Source organism: Coloeus monedula (assembly GCF_965178545.1).
Source record: "Coloeus monedula genome assembly, chromosome: 3".
Lineage (NCBI taxonomy): Eukaryota > Metazoa > Chordata > Aves > Passeriformes > Corvidae > Coloeus > Coloeus monedula.
This window is the reverse complement of record NC_138783.1, coordinates 89,703,724-89,730,159: the sequence shown is the minus strand read 5'-3', so window position 1 is coordinate 89,730,159 and position 26,436 is coordinate 89,703,724. Positions and strand designations below refer to the sequence as shown.

General features: G+C 41.9%; 1 protein-coding gene across 4 annotated transcripts in view; it reads right to left on the bottom strand.

Moving 5' to 3' along the window:
- Positions 1 to 26,436, bottom strand: part of MAP4K4 (mitogen-activated protein kinase kinase kinase kinase 4) — a 166,561-nt gene that overhangs the window by 14,414 nt on the left and 125,711 nt on the right. The window contains exons 13-25 of one of the 4 annotated variants that reach the window (XM_082279409.1): positions 21,017 to 21,178; positions 18,839 to 18,925; positions 17,932 to 18,168; positions 14,471 to 14,632; positions 12,222 to 12,452; positions 11,187 to 11,293; positions 10,115 to 10,266; positions 9,325 to 9,422; positions 7,828 to 8,003; positions 7,327 to 7,447; positions 5,977 to 6,168; positions 3,480 to 3,597; positions 3,039 to 3,209 (exon numbers count right to left, since the gene is read on the bottom strand). In XM_082279409.1, the coding sequence (XP_082135535.1) occupies positions 3,039 to 3,209; positions 3,480 to 3,597; positions 5,977 to 6,168; positions 7,327 to 7,447; positions 7,828 to 8,003; positions 9,325 to 9,422; positions 10,115 to 10,266; positions 11,187 to 11,293; positions 12,222 to 12,452; positions 14,471 to 14,632; positions 17,932 to 18,168; positions 18,839 to 18,925; positions 21,017 to 21,178 (2,014 nt within the window). The remainder of the gene's footprint in view (positions 1 to 3,038; positions 3,210 to 3,479; positions 3,598 to 5,976; positions 6,169 to 7,326; positions 7,448 to 7,827; positions 8,004 to 9,324; positions 9,423 to 10,114; positions 10,267 to 11,186; positions 11,294 to 12,221; positions 12,453 to 14,470; positions 14,633 to 17,931; positions 18,169 to 18,838; positions 18,926 to 21,016; positions 21,179 to 26,436) is intronic. The other 3 variants (XM_082279410.1, XM_082279407.1, XM_082279408.1) reach the window with 3 other exon arrangements.

Genomic DNA, 26,436 nt, shown 5'->3' with positions numbered 1-26,436 from the left:
GGAAGCAGGGCTGCAGGCAGGAGGAAGTAATGATGGGGGCTGAGCTGCTGATGCTGAAGCACTCTTAAAAGCCTTTAGGTGGATGAGAAAAAAAGATGCAGCCCATAGTGAGTTCAGAAATTATCACGCATCTCTCCATTTTCCTCTCTCTAGCCTTCTCAGTAAGAAAACTTTAGAGGTCCCAGCAGCCCCAAGGCATTTTTTGCTTGGATTTACTCTTCTGCTACTTCTCCTGGGAGGCCTGTCACCCTCCAGGCTCTCCTTTAGCTGCTGCCCACCTCTTGCCTCCGCATCCCCCACATGGTTTGCACTAATCACAGAATCACTGGGTTGGAAGAGACCTTCAAGATCACTGAGTTCAACCCATGCCCCAACACCATCTCAACTAAACCACGGCACTGAGTGCCACATCCAATCTTTTTTTAAACACTAGCTGGATCCCATCCCACAGCTCCCATGGGCAGTAGGCATTTCACCCAAGAGCATTTCACACCGACTCTCTCTCATACTGGGAGACATCATCAGATTGAGAAGCGGCAGAAGGAAGCAGGGAGAGCTAGACACACACAAGTCAGGGCTTAGCACAGGCTGAAGCAGCACCAAACCAGCCAAGGAACTGCCCAGCAGCTGGTCTCCTTCCTGCAGCTCCAGTACCCATTGACTAAAGCTATAAGCTTCAACATGCATTTCTGCACTTTTTCCAGTGTGGGCTACAATTCAAAGCAAGCCATATGCAAACTGCTCCCTCAGGGTCCCTTCCCCTCTTTGCACATCAGGGCTCCACTGCTGCTGCCTCCACCCTCACCTCTCCTGCCGCTGCCTTTGTGGTGCAATTGTTTCTGCTTTGAGTTCTCATGCACACCTGTCCCCCTTCCCTTGGCTACACGTACTTGGAGATGAAACTAACAAGGTACTATGCTGGTGGCAAGCAGTGCTTGAATTTTACAATGCGGACATCCTCCTTACTCACAGACAGCAGAGCTCTTCTACCGCCACCCTACAATTAAGCAGTTCTGGCTTTTTCAAACAAATGCAAATGCTTCCTGAAAAAGCACAGGCTGTCTGTGGAGGCTGGGTGTAAAAATCTGTGTAACTGCATCCATGTCATTAATATTGACTTTCACCACTCAAAACTAGAAGACACAGTATCAGAGACCTAATGCAATTAGCAGCTTGCCAGATACTACTGGCATTACCACTGGTAAGACTAATCAAATCAAAGCAAAGCAAGTCCCCCTGTTTTTGAATAAAAAGCATCACCATGAAACGGTTTAATTTTCTTAAGGGTAAAGGAAGTTAAACCTTACCAAGAAGCAAACATGTGTACCAACTTGTATCACCATCAGTTTGGCCCTAAATGTTCAACAAGGAAGGGCTGTGTTACAGCTATAAAACACCTCTAGGATTTTACACCTATTCTTTAAACAACCCTAACAGTCAGATACATAGATCAAAGAAATATAAAACCATTAACATGAATTGCTACTGGCAAAACAAGGCAGATCAGAGAAATTATGAGTCATCTTTACTGACACCATGTGATTTCTCTCTGATTTGCCCTCTCACAGCCTGGAAGTTTACATTTGCACAAGTCTTACTTTATCAGAGAACTTTACACAGGAGTTCAAGCAGAAATAGTGTTGGGGTAAAATTTCTTACCAGTAAGTTCTGGAAATAAAGAAAGCAGCAGATAGGAAGACAAGGTGTTGGGAGAGCTATTTAATTGACACAGTTTTGCAGGCAAGAAGATTGGGACAACAGTACTGTTCTGAGAAATAGGAAATGCTGGAAATAACGCCAAAAGAGAACTAAAGCCTTGGAAAGAGCTATAAAAATGTAAAAAAGAGAGGGGACTGTGTTACCTATATAATAATCATGTGACTTAGGGCAATGGCCAATTCTCTTCTTCCTTAGTTTTTAAAATGAGCTGCATGTGCATTTACAGTCTGCCAAGTTTAGGGATACTAGATAAATATGTATGTAACACACACAAGCAACAACTATTAAACATTTAGATAATGAAAAAATTCATGTGTCCCCATAGATTCTGGCCAAGAAACCAACAACGGAGAAAAGCTTTCACTGGGTGTTGCAGCAGTGATTCCACACTGTAGCAGGCAACAGGCACTGCTCTAAGCCTGATGAAGTATGGAATCCTGACTGTCTGACACCAACACAAATTATCCCTAGTGACAAGAAGACCAGACACACTTAGTCAGCTGACATCTCATACCCAGCTTCTCTCTGCAGTAATCACTCTTAACAAAGCTAAGTCTCAGAACGGAAAATATTCCTTCTATCCTTTTCCCTCTTACTTCCTACATATACTGATGGCTGAGGTGACAAGTCATCTTACGCAACACATCTTAATCAAGCCCTGAAACAGTACATTAACAAGAGCCTGAAGAAGATGATTATTTTTCAAAAGAAATATTCTGTGTGCACCAGGTGTACACTGCAAGGACTACTATAAGCTCCCGAAAGCTGCAAGAGATGTACTAGGGTTCAGAGAGAGCTGAAAAGGACATCCTGATCAACTGCATGAAGCCTCTCCCAGACAACTAGTGACAGGAAAAGAGGACACTGCCTCAAGCTGCGCCAAGGCAGTTCAGATTAGATACCAGGAAGAACTTTTTCACTGGTTAAGCATTGGAACAGGCTGCCAGTGGAGGTGATAGAGTAATCATCCCTGCAAGAGTTCAAGAAACAACTGGATGTGGTACATAGTGCCATGGTCTAGCTGATCTGGTGGTGTTGAGTCAAAAATGATCTCAGAGGTCTTTTCCAACCCTAATGATTCTATGATACTCAGTCTAAACTGTGCCATCAGAAGCATGTACGTACCAGTGGGAAATTATATCAAAGCACAAAACACAATAATAATCAGGTCTTGCAACAAAAAAGATGTAAACAAGCACTGAATAAATGCAGAGAAACAGCTACAGTTTTGGAGATACATTATCAAAGGTTGCAAGCTCCTACTGGCATGTCTACACTTCAGGAGTGCAGGAGGCAAGGGAAGAACATGTTTGCATTACCCCATAAGGCCGCACACAGTATCTCAGAATTGAATCTCTTCTTGTATTTGCGAATCTCTGGTGTGTCACTCTGTGGCCGTGTATTTGTGGGATTCACATTGACAACTGATCCTTTCCGTGTAGGGTCTTGCCTTATTGCCTCTGATCTCATTGCTTCACTAGAAAATCCTACTGGAAGAAAAAAACGTAAAGTGCATGTAATATCCCTCCAGTGCTAGATTCTGGCCATATATTCTCTACATCATACAACTCAAATCAATAACTCAGAATACTGAGAAAGTCTTTCTTTTTTTAAGAAATGTAAATGGAAAAAGAAAATAAACTATGCAATACATTGCAAAACAAATAAAAAGCATGATGGTAACATTCTTAAGTACTTTAAAGAGCCACTGAAATCACTGAACCCTTTTTTCAATTGTCATCTTCAGCTACTTTACTTACCCACAGAAGTCACAGTTGTCCCACTAGATGGAGAAATCTGTAGTAATCTGGGGTCTATAAAAGGTGTAAAGGAGGAGGAAGATTTGTGTTTCTGGAGTGTGTTACTAGCGGACTGAGTCTGCAATGTAAATTTCAACTTTATTAATATTAATGACAATAAAAAGCATGGATAACAAACACCAACATTTTAAAGTCACTACAGAATTATGCTACAGTCTCCCCAAGCTTTTATCCTTCCTTTATTAATACACAATGCACTGCAGGCACCACACCTGAACTAGATACATATGCACACTGCACATGTTACAGCAAAATGTAATTAGCTAAACTGTCATCCCTGAACCTCAGCTGCTAGCAAAGCTTTTTAGGACAGACCACTACAATTAGGCACAAAGCGAGGGAATGTCTCTCCTTTTGAAAATCTGCTTAAATGTATGTATACTATTTTATCTGCACACTGTCCACTATCTACAATTTTTGAATTTATGAAGCATCTCCTGACTTGAGGTAGTTTAATATATTACGATGTTTGATCTCTTGGCTTGTGCAACAAAATCAGAACCATCTGGGATCAAGCATTCACTTCTATAATGGACTATGTTTCAATGTTCGCTACTGTTCAATCTCCCTATTTTGTTTAACCTGAGCCTCTTGCCAGAAAGCTGCAGCAGATTCTTCCACCTTTATTTGACAAAGCAACATATTAAACCTGTATTGAACAAAGGTGCTCATTAGTGTGGAAGGTGTAGCAAACAGTGATATGACACTATGAATATGTAGTGGATAAAATCACTGGTGCTTGTTATGAGGTCTAAACATGAAAAAACATAAAGAAAGAAGACAAGTGAAACAATGAACTGTTAAAAGTGGAAATGAAACAACTTAAAAACCCTTGCCAGTTTAGTATTACAGTGACAACATATCATACTGAAGCAGAATGGGACAAGTGGGGAAAAAAAAAGTGTGTATATATATAAAGGGTGTGCATGTGGTAAGTTATACCAAGCAGTACTGGGTTTTTGCTCAGTTTTATGCAAACATAGTTACAAGACACTTCTTTAGCATCAACTAATCTTCAACCTCTGATCTTCCTAATCCTCTACAGAAAAAAATAGTAATGGCTCTTTGGAGTATATCCCTCCCCTGCACAACCCAATACCAAAAGGCTCTTCCATCACTGGGCACTGCCACAACCTCCACTTCCCAAGCTGAGTTAACTGAACCCTGCTTACGTATTGCTTAGATCAAAGTAAAGAGCAAGCATATCTCTGGATCAATCAACTGATCTCTATAAACTACAAGAGTGCACTTTTAGAAAGATCAAAGACCAACGAAGCATAGCTGAAAATTAAGTATTATGCTAAATGAATTTCCAGGAGGAAACTCTCCCTCACACCCACCCTACTGCTAAGTGGTTAAGAAGTATTTTTGATTATGTGGTAAACATGCACATTGCCATAAGCCTACCCAGCTCACTGCAACCTCTCCTCACCACAACACTTGCACACCTACATGGCAGGACTGTACCCTGAGAAGCAGCAGCTTCTTTTCACCGGGTTTCGCTTGCCCTGTATGACCCCCTGCTTGAGACTCTCCTTGCAAGCCAGGCTGGCCACCCAGCCAGGAGTGGAGACACCATACAAGGCTCCTTGCTCACTGCTGGGGTTGGTAAGGGGCAAAAGACCCTTCGTTCATTCCCATGTATGCATATCCTCTGCTGCAAGGGGTTACACGCACATGAAGGACCAGGCTTTCCCACTAGCACTTGGTAAAGGAAGGCACCATCCTGAGATCAGCCCAGGACAGCAAGAGAGAGCTTCCCCCATAGTGAAATCTTCTCCCCCTGGACACAATCAGCATTGGTGGAGAACAGTGATCTTTACACAGCTGCTTCTCAGGGTACACACATACTTGGAAAAAAAACCAAATATTTCCCCCCATTCATTATTTCAAAATAACAATACCTCAGGTTTTTACAACCCTCCCAGGCAACACCTGATTTGTTCGCCCAGCCCACGTGGCAAGCTATAGTGAGCAAAATCCCTCCACAGCCACTTCCTCTCCCAAAGGGTGAGTCTCCACAAGCAGCTCCTCATATGTGTGGAGACACTAGTCCAGCCTTTACTGACAAAGCCAAAATTAACTGCTAATTCTGAAGAGGCACATTGCTTGCAATTAGCCTGCTCCCGGAATAAAACAGAATTAAAAAAGAGTATTGGCTTGAAAATGCAGTAGTCAAGTTTAGTTTAAAACGAACGCCATGCAATTAATGACTCACTAAAAGGAAGCAAAAATAGTAAACTGGCAAGTTTGGCGTGGGACTGCTCTAGAGTTAAGGGCTTCTTACACAGAATTGAAATGTGTTATTTGGGAGGTGGGAACAAAGGTGACAGGAAAAAAAAAGCAGGGGAGATTGGCTGGAGTTCCTTTGCAAACTAGCTACTAGGCAATGCTGCTATAACCCTATGAAAGCAGCCAGCTGTGGTGTAAGACATACCTCATTAGTAGTTAGCTTGTCCTGGGGTGTCTGTGGGGACATGGTGGGTGTCGGCTGGCTGGAGGATGGGGAAGAGGAGGTGGAGGAAGTGGAGGAGGAATGGCTTTGCTGTAAGAGATCTGGCAAGAGGTGAATGCGACCGGCAAAGCCATTGCTCTCATGATGGCTGGCACGCTTTTTGTCAACTGTACTCTGTAGAAAAAACAGGCACACTTGTCTTGCTCAAGTGCTGCTTAAAGGTCTATATCCCTAACAACCTCTCTCCTTCTCTCCCTCACTTCCTACCTTTTCACTTTTTTTTTTTTTTTAATTTTTTTTTTAAATAAGCTGACAATCCATGCTTTGATGCCTGCATGGAAAGTGGGCAGAGATACTAGAATTCATCAAATTCCCACTGGCAGGCAAAAGCTTGGTTCATGTGGTTGACTTGCACAGCCAGTTCCACCAATTAACAGAAGAATAACTGTGCTGCTAAGTCCAACACCACAACAGGGACAAGCACATTTTTGGGGATGAGGATTTTTTTCCCTATTATTTTGTTTTAAACTAACTTAGATCCTATACAGATAGCAGTTTGGACTTTCTGGAGAATCCCTTCAGCTAATTATTTAAAACAATAACCATGAAACCTTCATTTTCAAACAAGAGGGCTCAATTAAGAAATCAGCATTCAGTTGTGAAACTCAGAAATGCGATTACTGAGGAAACTCCTATAAGCTAACACGCTCATTAACACACAAGCTCATTAACAGGGAACCATTATCTTTCAGAGGCACAAGGATGCAATATTTTCAGAATCAAAGGCAACAACACAGCACTCTAGCTCTGTCCACATTCTCTGCCTCACCACCTATTTTGCTTCTCCCCCACACCAACTCTTGTGTGAAATCACATGTACATGTGTGTGTATGTTATCTGGGTGGTCTGTATGCCCTCAACTACAGGTTCAAAACAATTTTTAAAAACCCTGAGTGCTCCCACCCCAGTCTCCCTCCCAGCCCCACTCCTGAGACACATATTTGGTTCTGTGGTAAAACTAAACTAAGTTTTTGCTCCAGGTACTTGCTCCACACACCTGCAGCTTTTCTACCCTTCTCTCCCACAGACTTTGAGATATTCTGCATGGTGCTGCCATGAGTGTCACTGGAAAGCATGCAAAACAGAAGCAAGGGGTGATGGGCTACTGTTCTCTTTGCATGCATCAAACATCTTGCTCATCTGAAATTCACTACAGCTGCGTCTTGATAATACGAACAACAAATATAATGTAGAAACAGCATGGGTGAATGAGCGAGTGGGTTAATGAGCACAGAAAGGGTGCAGCACTGCACAGGGAAGGAAAAGCAATACCTGTCGAACAATTAAGGTGCCCTCCTTAGAAGGAGTCAAGGCAGGTTCACTCTCCACATCATCATGGACAATCATGGTTTTTACTGACTCTGTTTCACCATTGCTCAAGTTCAACGTTGACCTATTTGCCAGACAAGAAATAACTGGAGTGAGATAACAGCACTAGTGCCCTGGCTGTCACTGCCCTGAATCATGGAATACTCAGAATTAATTTATATTGTGACACCAGTAGAATATTTACATAAGCTGCCTAGAAAAGCCTCTCTATCAAGAGATTGTTAAACAGTTTCTTGTTCTGTAAGAAATCAAGGAAGAAGAGGGAAAGGACATTGAAAAGATTAGCCTCAGTGTTTGAATATATGAACATACAAGGCTGCAATGTCTTGCTCATAGATTGTAGTAAGCTGAAAGAACTAACATACAAGCCAAAGTAACTAACATCCTTTTCCTTCAATCCCCTGTAAGGGAAAACAGACGCAAAACACTGTTAGAGGGACTAACACTGCTCGGACATCATCGGGTCCAGAAGTAGATTCATCTGCTCCTTCTTGTTCCATATCATCATCTTCCTCATCTGTTGTCCCTGATTCCTCACTTGAGGATGAGTAATCCGTTACTTTATGTGGAGGTCGCACATCCTCTACTGCTCGCAACTCCTTTGCCAATGCAGTTAAATCCTGATGGCAGAGGGAAGAAAAATAATTAAAAACTGATGTTGCAAGTAGGAGAGAAGAAGAGTTTGCAAGACAAACCCACAGGATTAGTGCCTGAGTTTGTTCACTTGTTCACTTCTGTGATTCCATTGCCCCAGCAGTACTGTTTCCTTTGACTTACTCATTCCTAACAGTTACCAAAACTCACTTTCTGATAGATTCAAGCACCAGAAGAGTCAACCTAAGGGGGTCTTGCCATATCACAGAAAAATGTGCATACTCTGAAACCCAACTACCCTATGACTTCAGTTTACGCTATCATACCATCTGAAGGACGTATACAAGCACAAGGACCCACTCTCTCATAGTGGCTACTGTCACAGTTCATTTTCCTAAACTTTTCAAGCTAATAGCATCAGCCACAAGAAATCTAGACATCAAGGTTGTAGAAAGATCCTAGGACTTACTGAGCCACCTAAGGCACAGTTGCAGAGAGCTGATCTCCTTGAAACCTTTTGATCAATTTCCAGCTGCAAGGAACTGTGCTGAGGCGTTCACTTGTGAAGTCCGATTCATCAGCACCAGTCAGTCACACAAGACTGTCAAACAGTATATACAGTATGGAACATAAGCTGCACTTCTGTCTGCAGTTTGCAGAGTGGGTAAACATGGTTTGCAGTCAGTTCAATGTGTTCTCAGTTGTGTAGCTATGTTTTATTTAGCTGAATACAGTTTATGGCAAATATTTCACACATTAAACTATCAGAAGTGAAGGACCAGCCTCTATGTTTCTTTAGAAAGCTGATGGATTTGGGTGATGGTGAAGCATCATAAGAGATATGGCAACTGAAGAAAGTTTCAAGGAAAGGTGCAAATACTGTAAAAACCATTGAGTTCCCCAATATACAACTGGACACAGAGCTGTTATCAATTGTAATAGCAGCCAGATATAGGAAATGTCAGAAATCTTCCACAGAGAGTAGGAAAAATTTAAGGTCTTACCACTTCTCCCTGCACCATTCAGCCCAGCATTGGCACATTCAGGTCAAATGCATGACCATTGGTCCAGCCCCAGGAAGGAAGCACAAGATTGAAAGAGAGAAAGGCATGGATTAGGAAGGAAGAAGACCAGAGAGCAGAAATTCCAGAAGCAGAGCAAAATCTAATGTTTGCAGTACTGATATGCACAGGCAATTGCACAGCCCAGAACATGCTGCTAGACCCACAGTTACAAACTCAATTCTAGCTGATGTTCACCCCTAATGGCACTGAATGAAGCTCTCACTGTACTTTTTGTGAATCTACCTGAAAGAGAAGGAGGACAGGGGAGGTGGATGCAACTCACAGCAGGCTTGATAGGTCTGAAGACTTCCTTTTTCTCTTCAGGCTTTTTAGGTGCACTTTCATGGCGCTGTGATGGCGAACCCTCTGATTTGGATGATGCTGCATGTGCCAAGACCCCAAAAGGAACACAGAACAAAACAGATTAGGCAGGGAGCTAAAACATGTTTTCTTACTTCACTTTAGAGTGAGGAAGAGAGGTGAGAAGACTATTAGGGGTGTCTGACCACAAGACCGAAGTTTCACTATTGCATTGTCCCTGAAGGACTGTATAAAAACCATCATAAGCTGGGATTTGTATAGGTACAACTGACCTATGACTGAAGCCAAAGTAAACGGTCACAACAATTGTAAATCAAAGACTCAAGTGTGGCCACGAGCTGGAAAACCTCCATCATCATCCAATGTAGCCAGCTGAGACCTATCCATTGCAGTCTGCACCGCGTCAACAACCACCACTGTGACAAGCAACAAGTATCAAAATGTGCCCCTGAACACATGAGGAAGGGAGGGAGCTGTGAGGGCATGGAGACTGGGCTGTTTGCACACAGGAACATGCAGCAGTGCCTGGATGTGAATTAAAGAACAATGAAACAGTTTGACAATGATTTCTGTGCCTACTGCCTTTGCCAAGAAAGGACATACAGCCAAGAGGGTACAGGAAGCTAATCCATCTGTGACACTGAATGCTCAAAGGTTGTTCCTTGTGAGGGTTATCAGCCTTAATTACTGAGGGCTTCACAGCTTAATAAACTCAGAAACACACTGTTCCGAAGGGTGGGAGAAGGACTTACATCTCATCCTGAACCGCTCTCCAGACCCGCTCTGAGAGCCAGGGTGGGAGCCAGGTTGCGAGCCAGAGTTGCTTGAGCCAGAAGAACTGCCACTGCCTGGCCTTGGTACAAGCTTCTCCACCCTTTCCCACAGCAGACGAGGCTCTATATTGCTGTATCAAGGGAGGAAAGAAATTCTTTGTTACACACACTTCAGTCACACACACTGAAACATCACTCTCCCTCAGTGTTTTGCTAATAACTCAACTGAAAGAACACTTTAACACTGAGCTCAGGGCATCAGTAATGCTTCACAACCCAGGCAGTGGCTCCCTTTGAAATAACTATTACCTTATTTATGATGGTTAAAAAAAAAGTTTAGGTGGGTATAAGCTATTCCTTTTATTTGGAATTATCTACCTGCCATTCTTATGTATCTAATCTGAAGCAGACAATTCTCTCAGCCTGCATGCAGTAGGTTTAAAATTGGCTCAGTAGTGTCCTAGGAACTAAACACTAGCCAAAAAGAATACCAGAATACCCTCACCCCTGTCCAGTGAGCTAATTCCAGAGTGGCCTCCCATGTTCCTCTGCTGAGCTCAGGAGTCAGCTCTCTCTTCCCCTTCCTGACCTTGGATGCTGTGTCACAGCTCATGGAGTCTTTTTCCCCCTCTTAAAATATTTTTTTCTGGCTAAGAGGCCAAAAAGTTTCTGAGGTCGCTTCGCTTTAGATGTTACAAGCCCTTCTGCTGCCAGTAATCCCCATGGTACATCCAAGATGACCCATTGCACCAAAAGGCAAGATGTTCACAAACAGCCACATTTTTTCCAAAATTTGAAGGATATTTGAAATTATTGCTAAAATTACAGGGCAGGCAACTCAGATGAGAAGAGGAAAGAAGAAATTTTGTCAGCATTTGTTGACACATGCTACAGCAAGGGAAATCAATATTAATCATTACTGAAAAGGGATCCTACATTATCTTCCTTTCACATCCTACAGGCATTGCCAAAAGCTGTCCGGAAACACCTGGATTCCCATAAGCCTTTTCCTTCCAATTCAAGAAAAGCCAGGACACGTAGGCTTACAAACCTCGTGGAATTTCTTTGACCTGCTTGGTTATTTTGCTGCCCACTGCCCTGCAGTGGGGAATCACGGCGGGACAGGACTGGTGATCGGGATGTTGTTCTCACAGGTACCTTGGGAGAAAAAAGGTTGTGTTAAACCCACAAAGAGGACAGAGAGGACAGGAAGATACAATCTCCCCTGCCACGAAATATATTCTTAAGATCTTAACAATGTGTTCTAAGTACAAGCTAGTATCAATGACCAAAAGCAATGAACAAACACCCACAAAGCCAAAAGCCTTAGTCGTGATGCTGTTCAGAATTTGAATAGAGCCCAAAGTTGAGTCTTAATATTAAATAGAGTTTAATGGTTATCACACGAACACGTACACGCCCTGCTACCCTCCCAACTACTGAGACATTTGAAAAGAATATGGCATTTTGACTGAAGCAGGGAAGGCACAAAGCAATTTGCTGAAACAGCATGAGAATTAGGAGAATAAGCTCAAGGGAACCAAACAAATGCCTGGGAATGGATCAGCAGAAGGCAAAGACTGGTGGGGGGGGGGAGCAAGAATATACTCAGAAGAAGCAAATCCCAGTGGATGGGAGGGGGGATGGGAGCGGGAGAGGAGGAGGAAATATATTGAATGTTTCCTTTTTGTTCAGATCCATCTCAATTTTAAGTAAGTGTATGATTCATAGTTTGGGTTGCTAACCGATGAAGAGGAATATTAACTCTGAGCAATAACCTCAGGGATATTTTGAATTCTTTCCTGAATATGGTAATGATTTGTTAACTTTGCATAATAAATTGTTTCTCTGAAATAGCTGCATTCTATAAATAATTAGTAATTTTATATGAAGCTTCAATATTGTACTTCAGGTTGATTATCATTAACCCATTGACTGAATACCTACATTATGATCTGCCTTCCAAAATACTGTTACCAGTGCTGGCACAAGGGCACGGTCTTCCCAGTGCCCAGGGTATCACATCCTTAAGAAAACTGTAATTAATAATAAAAAAATACCACACATCTGTCTTTCTACTCCTTACCCTTGGAGGCACCTCGTCACTGTCTGATCTAGCCCAAGCCTTTTGGGTGGGGTCGGGTACCTCCGACTTAGAGTCAGAACTCTGATTAAGCACTTCACTGCGTGAAGGTGGATATGGGTCCTGGGAACGAAGATGGTGATGAGCAAATTTGGGAGAAGGGTCACTGAAGGAATGGGATCGCGAGACAGGGGAAACATTGTTCTTGAGAGATGCCAGATGGGACCACTGTACCTTACAAGAAAACAAAACATAAAACATTCAATGCGCTCAGTATAACCGGCTTTCCAATTAACACAGAATAAAGGCAGGTGGGGCAGGCAGAGACAAATTGGTTATGGCATTAGGTAAGCGTGGGGTGGAATCGATGCACTTAAAGCAAGGCAAGCGCCCAAAGAACGTAACAGACTGAAAATACAGCACATATGCATTTTTTGTGTGATACGCTCTCCACATACACATACACTGGTGCCCAGAGGAAAAGGGGACCCAATATCTGCACCATGAGCCTGAATTCAAAGGCCGCTCAAGACAGAAGTTGCCTTCTGTTCCCTGGTCTTCAGTGGGCTTTGGCCAGGTCTCATGGCAGCACTGGTGGGCTGGGAAATTTGAAGTGGACATCCAATTGAAGCAATGTACAAAATTAAAGAATGCTGTAAATTGGGCAAACCAACAGACATTTACATTTCCTAATAAATTTAGGAACTGGATACAGCTCAAAACTTTTGGAGAAAGACCATAACACAAAGCCTTTATTCCTTTACAGTTATTGCAATATATATAAAAAACCATAATATATATTGTATTTGGTATACATATGTACAATGCATATTATACTTACACCATATATGTACCATATACTGTACATATATACATATTTATACACAAAGTACACACACACACACACTTACATGCACACATATTCAATTACACATACTAAGAAGGCATAACAGTGACCCTGGAGTTAAAACTCCGTTACGATTCCCAGTGAAATCCATATTGACCCTTCAGCCTACTTCCTCTTTGGGCATAAGCCTGTGTTTCAGAGTTAATTTCTGAAACTAAGGAGGAGGAAAGGTTATAACTGAGGAACACGCTGTTTTCACACCTAATGATTAAGCAAAACTTTGCTTTCAATCCCAGTTTCAGTAGGCTGGCTGTATTTGTTTTTATATGATTATTATTTCCTCAATTTTAATACACACAGCTGTTGAAGAGCCTGATTATCCTTAATATGAGTGGAAGACACAGACTTTAAAAGTAACTGGCACAGAGTATGAAGATACAAGTCCAATATTTTGAAATAGTCATAGAGGTTTGAATAAAAGCCAGGAAATAATGAGCAAGAGATGAAGTTCTGTCCTGATTTCTCCCACTCTTCCGTCTGTTCAAATTCTCCTGTTGTCCAAAAGAGTGGCAATACCTAGTCACAGTCAGGGATGGTTTTAGCTTGCACTGTCATCAACAGACTTTATTTGAAAGAAGAAAATTCTGCATGGAAACAGAGGAACTAAATGCAGAACTCTACCGTTTAATTTAGCATACTAAATTGCTCAGAATTCCTGGGCCATGTCAAAGTTTTAGACAAAGGTTACTTATTCATGCAATATGAGATCAGATATCAAGATCTGGAGGCCTCTCCTTAGAAAACAACGGAACAATGGCTACCATGAAGCTCAGTGGTTTCAACCTCTTCTTGATTTTCCAGGGGTGGTACAGAGCTCTATTTAGCAACTGCAGGCCTACTGACAATAAACTTGCTTTTCTTAGACATGCTCTGCAACGCTCTTTGAAACACTGCTCATACTATTAAAACCCACTTGTTTAGTTAGCTTTTTTCTGCAAGAATTTAAAAAACCAAGCAAGTGCACTTTTTTCCTGAGCATCCTTTTTAGTAGTAAATACCTTGCACAGAACAAATTCTGAATTGCAAAATGCTCTGCAACTGCCACCAGCATTTGAACCCACTGTGTCACTGCTGCACAGATAATAACGGGATGCAAAAGTTCTACTCTAGCTCTAACATTGAAAAAACCCAAACCAAACCAAACCACCAAACTCAGAAATCCATCAGTTTCTCAATAACACAAGTAAAAATAGACAAAGAGTAAATCTACAGAATAAGCTGTTTTGTGTAACAGTACTACCCTCTACAATAGGCTTTCTAAGTGCAAAGATCTGCAAATTTGAAGGAAACAAGTTAGGACTTCTGCATTCCCTCGAGGATCACCAAGATTTTCCTGGGCACTTACCTGGGGCTCCATTGGCCTCTGCAGGGCAGGCTGAGCAGGTTCTGAGTTTCCATTGGAAAAGGACTCTGATCTTGAAGGCACTGGTGGCTCCAACACTTTGCCCATCTGTTTAGACTGTGCTTCAGGGGAGCCCTGATTAGTTTTTCTAAATCTCTCCTCCACCTAAGCCAAAATAAATGGAGGTTAAGCCTCGAGTCAGTAAAACCAATTACAGTAGAAATACAAAGGGGAGTACCACCTTTTCTTTACCACAAAGAAACCAAATACATTTGGGGTTTGGCAGGATTTTTTCCCTACCACTTTTGCCAGCACTGTAAGTTCACTGAGTGAACTACACCAAGGCAGCAAGTATGCCAATACGGATAATCCATACCAGGAAGAGAGGAGATACAGGAGGTGGTAAGATGTGAGATAATGTCATGAAAGACCATTATGGGCCTTCTTTCTGCCTAGATTAATTGTTATCGGTACTTTCCTCACAGATAATAAAAAGAATATATGAAAACAGAAACAACTTTATAATATAAAAGTACATTTCCCATTGCTATCTCTTACTTTAGTTGACCACCTTATGCAACCAGTGTTTTTGGATGATCTGCTTTCCTGTGCTTTTCTCTTTGGCAATAGAAAAAGAGATAGGAGGATATGTTTCTCTGCCAGGTAATACTGGAGTCTGTTCAGCTTTAGGCACAAAAGTGTAGGATTTATTATTGTCTCTTCACCAATCAGTCCCAGCACAACCTCAAAGGCTGTAGAGGACAGTCCCATCATCCTGTTTCCTGTTCTCAGGAAGGTGTAGAATTGATCTTATATTAACCTCAAGAGCTTGCTGAGGGGAAGACTAAATCAGAATGTACTCAGTCCTCAGAAGACCATCAAGCAAGGTCCCCATGCAGAAACATCACCTCTTTCAAGGCCACAATACTGAGAACAAAGTGAGATGTATGAAGCACAGGAGATGGAGGGAGGCTACAGGCAGAAAGGAAATAGCCTCCCATTTCCTAAGACAGCCTGTTGCTAGAACCAAGGCAGCATGTGCCAGGGAAGCTGCCTCTGAGGAATGCTAAACTCCCAGCATTTTATCAAAGCACCAAAGATCAGACTGGATGCTTGGGATGATTTAATTTGCTTTAACCCTTGTGCCCAGAGCACAAAACCAGTATTGGGACGATTTCCTAATTGCTCCCTAGCAGTGATGGTCTGGAGACGATGGCTACCAGAAGACAGAGGCCAGTTTCCAGACTCCTCACCTCAGGTGGGCTCCTTTACAAACCCAACTCGCCGCTGCTTTCCAAAATTTCAGGATAGTACCAGTTTGCCTATAGGCAAGCAGACAAGGTTCTGTGAGGTCTACACAAAACATACCATGTCTTGGGAAGTACAACAATAATGGAGGCAAGGATCTTCACCATGCAATCATTTTCACCACTGTGTTCTACTTCACAGAGGCATTCTTTATAGTCTAAAAAACAGGCCAGACTCCTTGTTATGAATAGCATAAGGAAAAGCCTCAAGTACTTCCGTCTGAAGAAACAGGTTTTCACGTCTCTAGCTGTAGATGATAGGAAGTTTCTTCCACAAAGTACATAAACTGCATGAGCAACATGTCCTCAAAACCAGGCAAGAAGTGGGAAGGAGGTAAGAGTACATTCCTGGATAGAAACAGCTCCTGTTCCAGTCATCTGACTGTCTGGATCTGAAAGTGGTATTAAGTTCCAAGTCCCCTGCTGTTTCCCAAAGCCGATCATGGAAGTCCATTTCCTTATAACCTCATAGCTATTGCAGTGAGGAAAAAAACTAATCACCATTAAAATTTGCCAGTCATGAAAGTTAGTCCACTTCAGCTTACCATCCCAATGGTCAGCATCTCTGTAAGTGGACCCTTTCTCTGGAGACCAGTATGGCTGAAAGTATAAGGCATAGAACTCATTCCAGCTGTTATTTTACGTAAAGAATGTTGTCAGAGTTAATGCCTGCTGTTAGGATTAACTGGTGGCATTCCTACTGCCAGGTATCAAGACATTATGGCTATACTTCTACCACACTTTTTAAAAAGACTATTGCACAACAGTCTCTGGGAAGATCTGACTACTAACCAATTTTTCTGTCTTTACTTTCGGCTTAGAGCAATCACAAAAGAAAAAGACTACAACAGAAAAACAGCTGAGTCAGTGGTTCTCCTAAAGGATGTAATACTTGAATCTTTGCCAAGGAGTTTCTCTCCTTTTCAACTCTGAAAGGCAAATGAAACAGAATACAGTTCTGCATCCCTCCAAAGCCAGCATTCAGGCTGGACAGAAGTGCTAGACTGGCACAATGCTTTCACTGAGGTGGGCCAAGAGCATGCAACAAGGACAAGAGGGCTGGTTCCATGTCTGCACCATCACATACCAGACAAGTCTGAACTTCTTCCAAATAAGAAAGACGTATCAGATACTTCAACCATCAAGCAGAATGGATGAGATAGCACAAACATGGTTTATTAAGAACTTGGACAACAGCATCTAGAATAAAACGAGTTTGTGTCCACCAAGCCCAAACAACAATACTTCAAAGACTAAGAAGCACTGCTGGATGAAGCTGAACCGAGAGCTACTTTATCACATTTAGCAGGCCTAAATATATTTTCTGTTCTTGTTCCAAAATGTATTTACCTAGTTCCCACATGCAGCTGATGAATGCCATTAAGAGGTTTGACTAACATTGCCCAGTCTGGTGGTTTGTGGGCAGTATGGTGCTCAAGGGAAATGTAAGATCACTGAAAGAAAGCCAAATATACATCAAAGAGGCGTTTACTTGCTTAGCAATGTTATTCATGGACCAGTGAAGACAGGGGACCACTCACTGAAAGAAAAAGCACTTCAGATTGACTTGTGAGTGCCTGAAGTCCAAGAAGGCAGCATCACAGAGTATCAAAAGAGCGGGACATGATCTCAGAAGAGAATACTTAACACTTCAAAAATGTAACTAATGAAATTCAGGTTTGCATTAACGAGAACGAAATTTTGAAGAGCGTAAGATAAAACACCAGATCTGTAAATGTGCTGAGTCTTAACATCCATCATGGGTTTGTGCTTTCCAACTGCCTCTCAATTTCAAATCCCCAGTACTTGCCAGAGACACAGATCACCAGCTGCACCAATGCTTCCTAAGAAAACACATCTGATGAAGCATAGATGTAACTTCGAGACATGATCCTTCCAAAACCAGGTCCCCTTAGTCTGCAGCCTTCCACACCTTCTTTCCAACTTCTACACCTCAAAACTCTGAACTCCACTGATTGCAGCAGAAGTACTCAGAAGTTGCCCTTGGGCTTGAAAACCAGTAGCCAACAGTTTAAAATATCCTGCCCCTTACAAGTGGTGCTTTGGCCTCCAACTCTATCGTAGCAGAACTGCAGTTATGCTGATGCCAGCAGGCAGAGAAGCAGTTAGCAGACTCTTGTTCAAAGGAGGACTTACCTCACGTGCTCTTTCAGCAGGCTCATAGTGGGATTTTGGCTCAGGGGTATGATAGCTTTGTTTATTTCTTTCTTGCTGCTGCTGCTGCTGCTGCTGTTGCTGCTGCTGCTGTTGCTGCTGCTGCTGCTGCCGCCTGTGGTCGTGCTGCAGTGACAGGAGGTAGGCTTGCTCCTGCTGCAACTGGCGCTGGAGTCGCTCTGCCTGGCGGTGTTCCTCCATCTCTCGCCATCTGTATTCCTTTGAGAGAATGGGCGAGGAATTCAAGACATGACACTGACTGTACAGTGGATGTGTCCCTACCAATCCCATTAAAAATGCACCTTTCTGGTTGCTGTTGCTTTTTTGTTTGTTTGTTTGTTTATTTCATTGTTAAAGTATAACCAAGAGCTAAGTTAGACCCATATGACTTGTGTCTTATGTTGGGAATGTCATGAGTGTAGTGCTAAGCTTGACATGATTGGAGAGTTATGTCAAAACTGGTTTTTATTAAAGGGAAAAAAAAAGAGTTATTTATACTAAATCCAGTGTAAAGTTCATAAAACAACGATTTAGACCAACACTAGGCCATTGTATCCTGGGGTGGATTTACATATCATGTGTGCTTTTGATCTGCAACACAAGCACTCTAGTTCTTCACTGAATGCCAAGGTCTGTTCAGAAATTCGACCACCACACCAGAACTGTTCCACTTTAACATAAAGCCTCCTCTTATTGCCCAGAAAGCAGTGTGACCATACAGCACTTCTCATATGTGCCTGTCAGCCCACAACACTAGCATAAATGGCCTTTTAATCAAGCTCCTTTGTTGTCATACTGTCAGTGCAGCTGTGCCCGACTGAGGGAAGCCTAGGACTGGCCGGATAAATGGATCCTATAGCTACTGAACAAAACAGATACAGTGCTTTACCAGTAACATGGCCTGCTCCTGGAGCAGCTGCTGCTGTAGAATTTCCAAGTGCCGCTGCTCCTCTTCTAGCTGTCGCCTGATATACTCCTGTCACATAGAAATTACCCAGCAATAAATTTATTCAAAAGGAATGCATCAGAACCCCCTGGGTGGAACACCACACGCTACTTCCCCAGTTCAGCTTTAATGAGAAATGCACTTCAGGATGGATTAGTGCCTGCAGAACAATTTAGGAAGCCCTGCCTCCTAAGCATTAGATTTTGGCCCCTTCTGTTCTGAAATTTGCACTCCTGCAAATGTTGCCGGCACAGGCCAGAGCTCATTTATGTATTTTGGAAGTGGTTTCAAGAAGCAGCAAAATGCACTTGAAGGTTTTGGAAAGTTAAAACACAGCAAGTCTGACTCAACACAGCCAATACAAAGTCACATGCAAGTTGTATTAAACATTAGTGTGTTGCACTGGTGCGATGAACTGTTAGCAACAGCTAGAGCCAGGCATAGTGTAGGCAGAGCTGGAGCAAGCTCCCCCAAAATGGGCTCTGCCAAGTGCAGTTGGGACCTGGCCTGCTGAGTCTCCCCTGCTGCCCTCACCAGAAGCCTCTCCTGAGCAAATGCTGCCAGCCTTGCTGAATTATGCGATGGTTATGACACAAACAAACATCCACCAGGAAACAAATATTAGACCAAACTCGCTTGCTCTTGCCATCTAGCCATCTCTTCACCTGCAGCCTCAACAGGTCAAGACATTTACCCATTGCTTCACCTACCCCCTGGAAGAACTCAAACTCTGAAGCACCAAACCCAAGCTGGTAACATCCTATCATGCAATTAATGGAAGTATGTAACATGTGCATGCGCACACACACAAGCACACGCACACATTTACAGTGTATGCATAAAGAAATTAATGGATCAGTGATACAGTGATGGGAGTTATAGAAAGTCTTGTGACAGACTGATGAGATACACTATACTGTTGTTACGCACATTGGCTGAGCCACACTTTGAGTTAACAAAAGTTCTAAGAGGGAACATGTCTTTTCTTCTAAAAAAAAAAGAATAAAGATTCAGAGTGGTTCAGCTTGGCCACACTAATTAACCATTTGTCATTATTGGCACTGTGCGCAATTAGCATTTCAACAGTTTAAAAAGCAGCTGGGGGAATACCCGGTGTCTGCCCAAAAGCAAATTGCTATGCTGTAATTAGAGATTTTCCCTATATTTATTCCCGTTGGTTAGTCTTCTCTCCTTTTGACTCAAGATTCTTTGACACATACACAAAGACAATAAAATTTCCCAGTAACACAATCATCTATGATCTCAAATACAGAGAATTTATGTAAGAAAAAATTAATGTATGTCAGGCCAAACCCAGCATTCCTGAAGTTAATGGGAAATTTACAATCAATCAGCCTCTAGGACGGAAGTTTTGGCCCTTTATTTGCGATCAGTATTTTGCAGTACATGCACAGTAAGTATTGCTCTGATTATCACCCTGATTAAAGTTATTAAAGGATTTTAAAACATGCAGATTTCATGCATAAATATAGCAGCTGAATTTCACAGTTTAACAAGTTTCTCAGTTGTACTTTCAATGTATTAAGGGCACACTGGCATAACTTACAATATACTTGTTGCCTGAATGGGCATACATTACTGATTTTAAACAGATAGAGTAAGAGAGGGAAACTGTATATTAAAGTTTTAGGATGGAAAATCCTCTGCAGCCAAAAGATTTCATCCCAAATTCAGAGTATTTAAAGTTCATGACAATGACCAATTCTGTGTGCCAGAAGCCGACACAGAACAGAGCTGCCATTCTCTTGGGAGGCCTTCTGAACAGGGGCATATCCAGCAAGACAAGCCTAGAAACAATTTTCAGCCCCAGTGATGATTTTGCCAATTCTGGTGATTTTTAGTCCAGCCCAGGGGCACGAGCTGAATTTAGAATGAGTATTGCAACAAGACTTCTTTTTTTGAGAGAATATTGAGGCTGCCAGAATTTTCCATAAAGCCCTACAATCCTATGTTAGTGCATTTGCTGTCAAAAACAACAAAGATGAAAGAGTTAGTGTTACATTGCCTCTAAGCTGCTTTAGGCTTACTACTTTTTAAAAAATTAAATTAGAACTTAGACAAAGCAAACTTATTGCACATATATCTGTATCATGGACTCACCTGCTCCCTTTCTACCCTCCTCTTTTCCTCCTCTGCTCTTCTTCTCTCTTCCTCCTCCTTACGCCTCCTCTCCATTTCTTCCAGACGTCTTTTTTCCTCCTGTTCTCTCCGCCTTTGCTCGCGCTCTTGTTGCCTTCGAGCTTCCCTTTCTCTTCTTTGTTGCTACAAAAAGGGAAAAGAAACCACAGAGTTTTACTTTTGTTGTTATCAAAGAAAGAGGTGGAGTTGTTTTCTATGGTGAAGAGCGGGATTTACCAGGACTAGCAAGCTCTGCAACCAAGTGACAAAACATTTTATGCAAGTGTTCCACCAGGAAACTAAACTCACACCCAGCAAGCATCTATCCCTAAAAGTAGCCTCACTTCCATTCTCTGGTTTCTTCATGCACACACACAAAGTCATGTACCATACTCTTGATGACAACTGAGCTGTGGAAACTCACTCCTCTCTTCAAGAGAGGCTAACACAAATCTCAATCTTTGAACAACTGTTGAACACAGAGATGACAACTTTTTTGACATCAACAATCTACATGTTGCCAAAAGGGAATGATCAGCCCTACTGAATCAGCTAACTTAAATGACCACTATTTGAACTTTCTGTAAGTAGCTTGTCTCTTAAAACAATTCATGGTCTGCTAAGAATTTTGTAGTGTGACCCAATATCCAAGCTTAATTTAATGCACTGCCCAAAACTTTGCCTAGGAGAGAAGGAAGGCTGACCAACAGCACCTCAGCTCCTCCCAGAACATCAGAAGCACCTATATGTAAAAGAGGAAAAGCAACTGAAGTAAGATTTACACTTACACAGATAAGCTTCCACACATGACCCAAATACAAACTGGTGCTGATTAGGTCTGCTCATGTCTGAAAAAAAACTGGAAAACAGCTCTAGAAAGCATGAACTGACTCATTTATGTCTATAGAGCACCATGTATGACTTCAGAGAAGACATTTTAAATGCCCATACAGTCGTGACCAACTCTTCCTGCACTTCAGCATAAGCATCCAGTTACTCCACCTACATCGAAATCCCAGGCAGCCTCCCACAACTGCCTAAGTGTCAAAAGACCCAGCTGTCTCCTGTTCAACCATCAACTGGGAATATCACTACATTTACTTTCTTTATACGTTTCTATAATATGCTAAAAAATATGGAAGAAATTTAAACCAAAAAATAGCATGTACAAATTTAATCCCAAGAACAAAAATGAAAACCTACATTGGTTATTCTTTATCACATTTAGGTTAAGGTTAATACTATCCCAAATTTCTGTTGAAACAAAGCTGCCACGGATTTGCCTGTCTTAAGGCACTCCAAATAGTCTTGCAAGAAAGAGCACTCACACTAAGCTTTTATTTGGGTTCACAAATCCAGTTACTGGTGTGAGTTTCATAGTTGTGCTCAACTGGAAAAGCAAGGGCCGATCTACACTCGCTGTGTCACTTCATGGGAAATGAGCTTTCTCTGCTGGGCACATTTTCTTGCATTACTATGAAGTAACTGAAAGATCAACAGCCTTCCCATCTTCCGGAATTGATACTGCCATGACAGTGGAGGAGAAATACCAGGGGGAAAAAAAAAGATGGTTCTTGGGGTTTTCTGAGCTTTTCTGCCAAGAGAAGTCGTGGATGTCCCATCCCTGGCAGTGTTCAAGGCTAGGCTGGATGGGGCTTTGAGCGCTGGAAGGTGTCTTCTGCCCATGGCAGGGAAGTTGGAGCTGGCTGGCCTTTAAAGTCCCTTCCTACACAAACCATTCTGTGATTCCATCAATTAGTAGCACTTAAATAGTACAGGCTGCTTTCCAATTCTCTTCCATTAACTACAGTTCAGGGGAAGACATGACTTTCTGGAAGACCACTGTTGAAGTACACCCACACTGTAACTATCATGCCCTCCTTCCTGGCCTATAGCATCATCCTGGGTTCACCACCACCTTCCTGTGCCACAAGACATAAGCTCTTTTATCCCCCACACTTTCTGTATCTTCTCAGAAACATAGCTTCCTTGCTCTTGCATCTCTTCTAACTAAATCCATTTACCAGCCTTTTCACTCATGCTTAAGCCAGCTCCCTTCAATGAATGTAGATATATAAATAGCAAAAGCACTGCAAGGCAGCTACGGCACGTGGTGCATTTCATAGGTTTCACTGCTCCCCCTCCCTCATTTTTTAAGCACTGTAAAAGGATTAAGTAGGCACTTTTATTTCTGAATATATGCATCAGTGTCAAGCAATTTCTACATTTAAGTCAATATATTCAGGTCCTTCTTGGCTAATCAAGTCTGACAGGCTTTTGTTTAAGAAAAGTAAGATGTGAAGTACAGTAATTCTGCTGCCTTGAGGATGCAAGAGACAGCACACTGCTGACTGATTAATATAATATGCACATTTATCAACTCAAACAATATTGTGTTGACATTGTTAAGCGGATATATTGCAGATCTCAGGATGGCATCATTCTCACTACAAGGAAGATGGGTAAATTCATCGCTTCTTGAATTAATTCAGAAGTGTTCAGGAATAAGTATAAATAACTGAACTTAATATGAGAAAAATAAGCTACAAATTGATTAAGCACACTGGTTTCCCATGGCATCACAAAATAAACAAAATCAATTGTCAAAAGATGAGATTTTTAATGAAACCTTGATCCAGACATCTAGCTCAGCACAACAGCAGATATTTATTACCCAGCAAAAGAATGAGGGGGGAAAAAGGATTTAAGTCAAATCTCAAAATGTACTACGGTCTGTGCACCAAAGTAGGCAGGGAGATTGGGCTTCTCAGCATCACTTCCATCTTCCCATCAGACACTGCCTCAGCCTCCTGCCAGGTGAGTGGGAAGAGAGGTACCTGGCACTGCAGGAGCCCACACAAACACCCTGCATGACCCCTTAATCCCAGCCCTAGCTGTAAAAGAAAGGTTTCACTTCCTTTGCACGTGGTCTTTGAAACCTTGGCATCAAACCAGTGGTCACTAACGAAGTGGAATTTACTTTTAACACGCCCAGGGAGAGGAAACCCACAGTGACAACCATCTCTTGGATCCTAGTCCACATCTTGTCAAAGCAATGCCAAAGGTGGTTGGTGGCAATTTGTGTTGACCCAACCTGGCTTCAGAGCCAGCCCTATAGCTGACTTTCTTGTATCCATCTGTTGGCACAAGGTTGCCTTCCTGATTGGCTCTAGTAACCCTTTTGTGAGGACACACCAAAACCCTGATCACTGTGTTCCTAAGGCTTGCCCAAAGGATGGGAGAGGGACAGGGAAAACCATTTGTTAAAACCAATGTCATATTTCTACGCATAAAAATTTGCCTTCCGAATTTAGTGCATGTGATTGTCAGATACTGTAAATTTGTCATGCACTACAAAAAACACTGACATAAAACATTCTTGTCCAATAAGCAGCAGGTATAGATCTAAATTCCTGAACTTATGGATGAATATTCAGGTGTTCTTTAGCTGGGTATGGTATTACCAACTTTCTTGCACATGTCAGATGTAAAGTTTCTTTCCAAGGAGCTAACTGATAACCAGAAGTTAAGGCAAGAACTCTTCAAAGAAGTGTCCGACATGCCAAAACAGAATTTTGACAGAGTCCATACTGCCTCAAATTACTGCATTTCACAAAATGGGCATTTGCTATGCGAACAACACTAAAAAAAAAAAAAAACACAAAGAAAATACAGTGTTAATACTCTGGCTCCTTGTCTGGTTTTAGGGTGCAATAATGATGATCTCATAATGGAACCTGACATTTCCAAACTGGACGTCCATGCAGTAGAGCATGATTTACCAGGAGGGGGCAATGCAACTACACACGCAGTTGGTCTATACCAACGAATTCAGGCCCTCGTCCATACAGTGAAATGCTGAAGATAGATACAGATCCTCTAATTTTAAATTCCTAAGATATTATTACTGTGTCTCATATTCAGAAGAAGATTGATGATACATATATTAATTATTTCTTTCACAAAGAATTAGGTAGCCTGGTATCAGCTTAGGAAGAGAATTGGCAAGATTAATAAAGAGATTTTTGCTTTGTCCACATTAGAGATAAATCAGAAGTAGAACTTCTTATTCAGTACCAATCCAAGCTGCAAGCAATTCAAATTAAGTAGCTAAGAGTAAGCACCCCTTCTGTAAAAGAAATAAAGCCCTGGCAAAAATTGCCTGCAGGTACACCTACATTAGCATCTTGGTTCAGGATCAGGAGTGGTCTTTTGAAGTGAATTACCCAAACACCTCCACTTATCCAGTTTTGTTTCATATTTTGAAGATGTCCTGGAGTGCCAACCACACCTTTTGGATGAAATTAAAAAGACTGATGCACTCCAACCACAAGTAGGCACAGAGTCTAGACCACAGCCAGTCCAAAGGAATTCCTCCTGTCTTTAAACACATGAAGTCTTCAGGTCCTCAGCACTTTAATTATTGTGCTCCACGATCTGCTTCTACAAGGCTGTACGACTTGTCAGTGGAGCTGTAACCTACCACTTCAAAAACATCCATCTTAGGTTCTCATGATCAGGGACAGAGACACCATTTAATGAAGCTATCCTGAACTGCAGAGGTCCACAGAGAATGAGACTCCACCACAGCCAATTCTGAATTTCCCGAGCCAGACTCAGTTTTGCTAAGTACAAATTCAAATGCTTTCTGATACCCAGCAGTTTTCTCCATGTTGCTGAGCAGAAACACAGACAAACATTAAACCAGCCAGGAACAGCTCAGATTTCTTGTTTAAATTATCTAAACACCTACATGGTTGATAGTCTTTATATGTCTTTTGAAGCAGGACTGGAGGTAAGACAAATAAATCCCCTTCCCAAAATTCTCAAATAATTTTCTGTAGTTTAACCACATGTCATTTTCGCCTCCTCAGTAACACATGAACTACAAGGTTCCTACAACAGCAAGTTTTAGAAGTCACCTATATGCCTTTTAAAAAGTAATCTTTTCTCTAATACTGCTGAGAATTACAGTTTTTGGCAGATGTCCTAAACACCGTTCCTGTTACAGTCTCGGTCAAAACTGTCTAGGCTCTGTGCCAGCATTGTAAGAACAAGCCCTCAATTTTAATTTAGGAAGTGGGGAGGGGGGGAAGTATATGCAACTTGTTCAGGAAGATTATCTAATGCATAAAATTCTACCAAAGAATATTAATTAGGTATATGCAAACATACTCTACACAAGCAAAAATTACAAGCAAGCAAGTGTGGTAAAAATATCAACAAATTTATGAACGCCCTGAGCTTCAATGCCTGACACTAATCTTAACTCCCATTACCAAGCTCTCCATTGTTTACTGGCTTCATCAAAACAGGGGGGTGAGTTAAGGACAAAGTGACAACATTTCAATATTTTGGCCTTCATTTGTGTCACAACACTGATGTTTATCTAAATTTGTGTC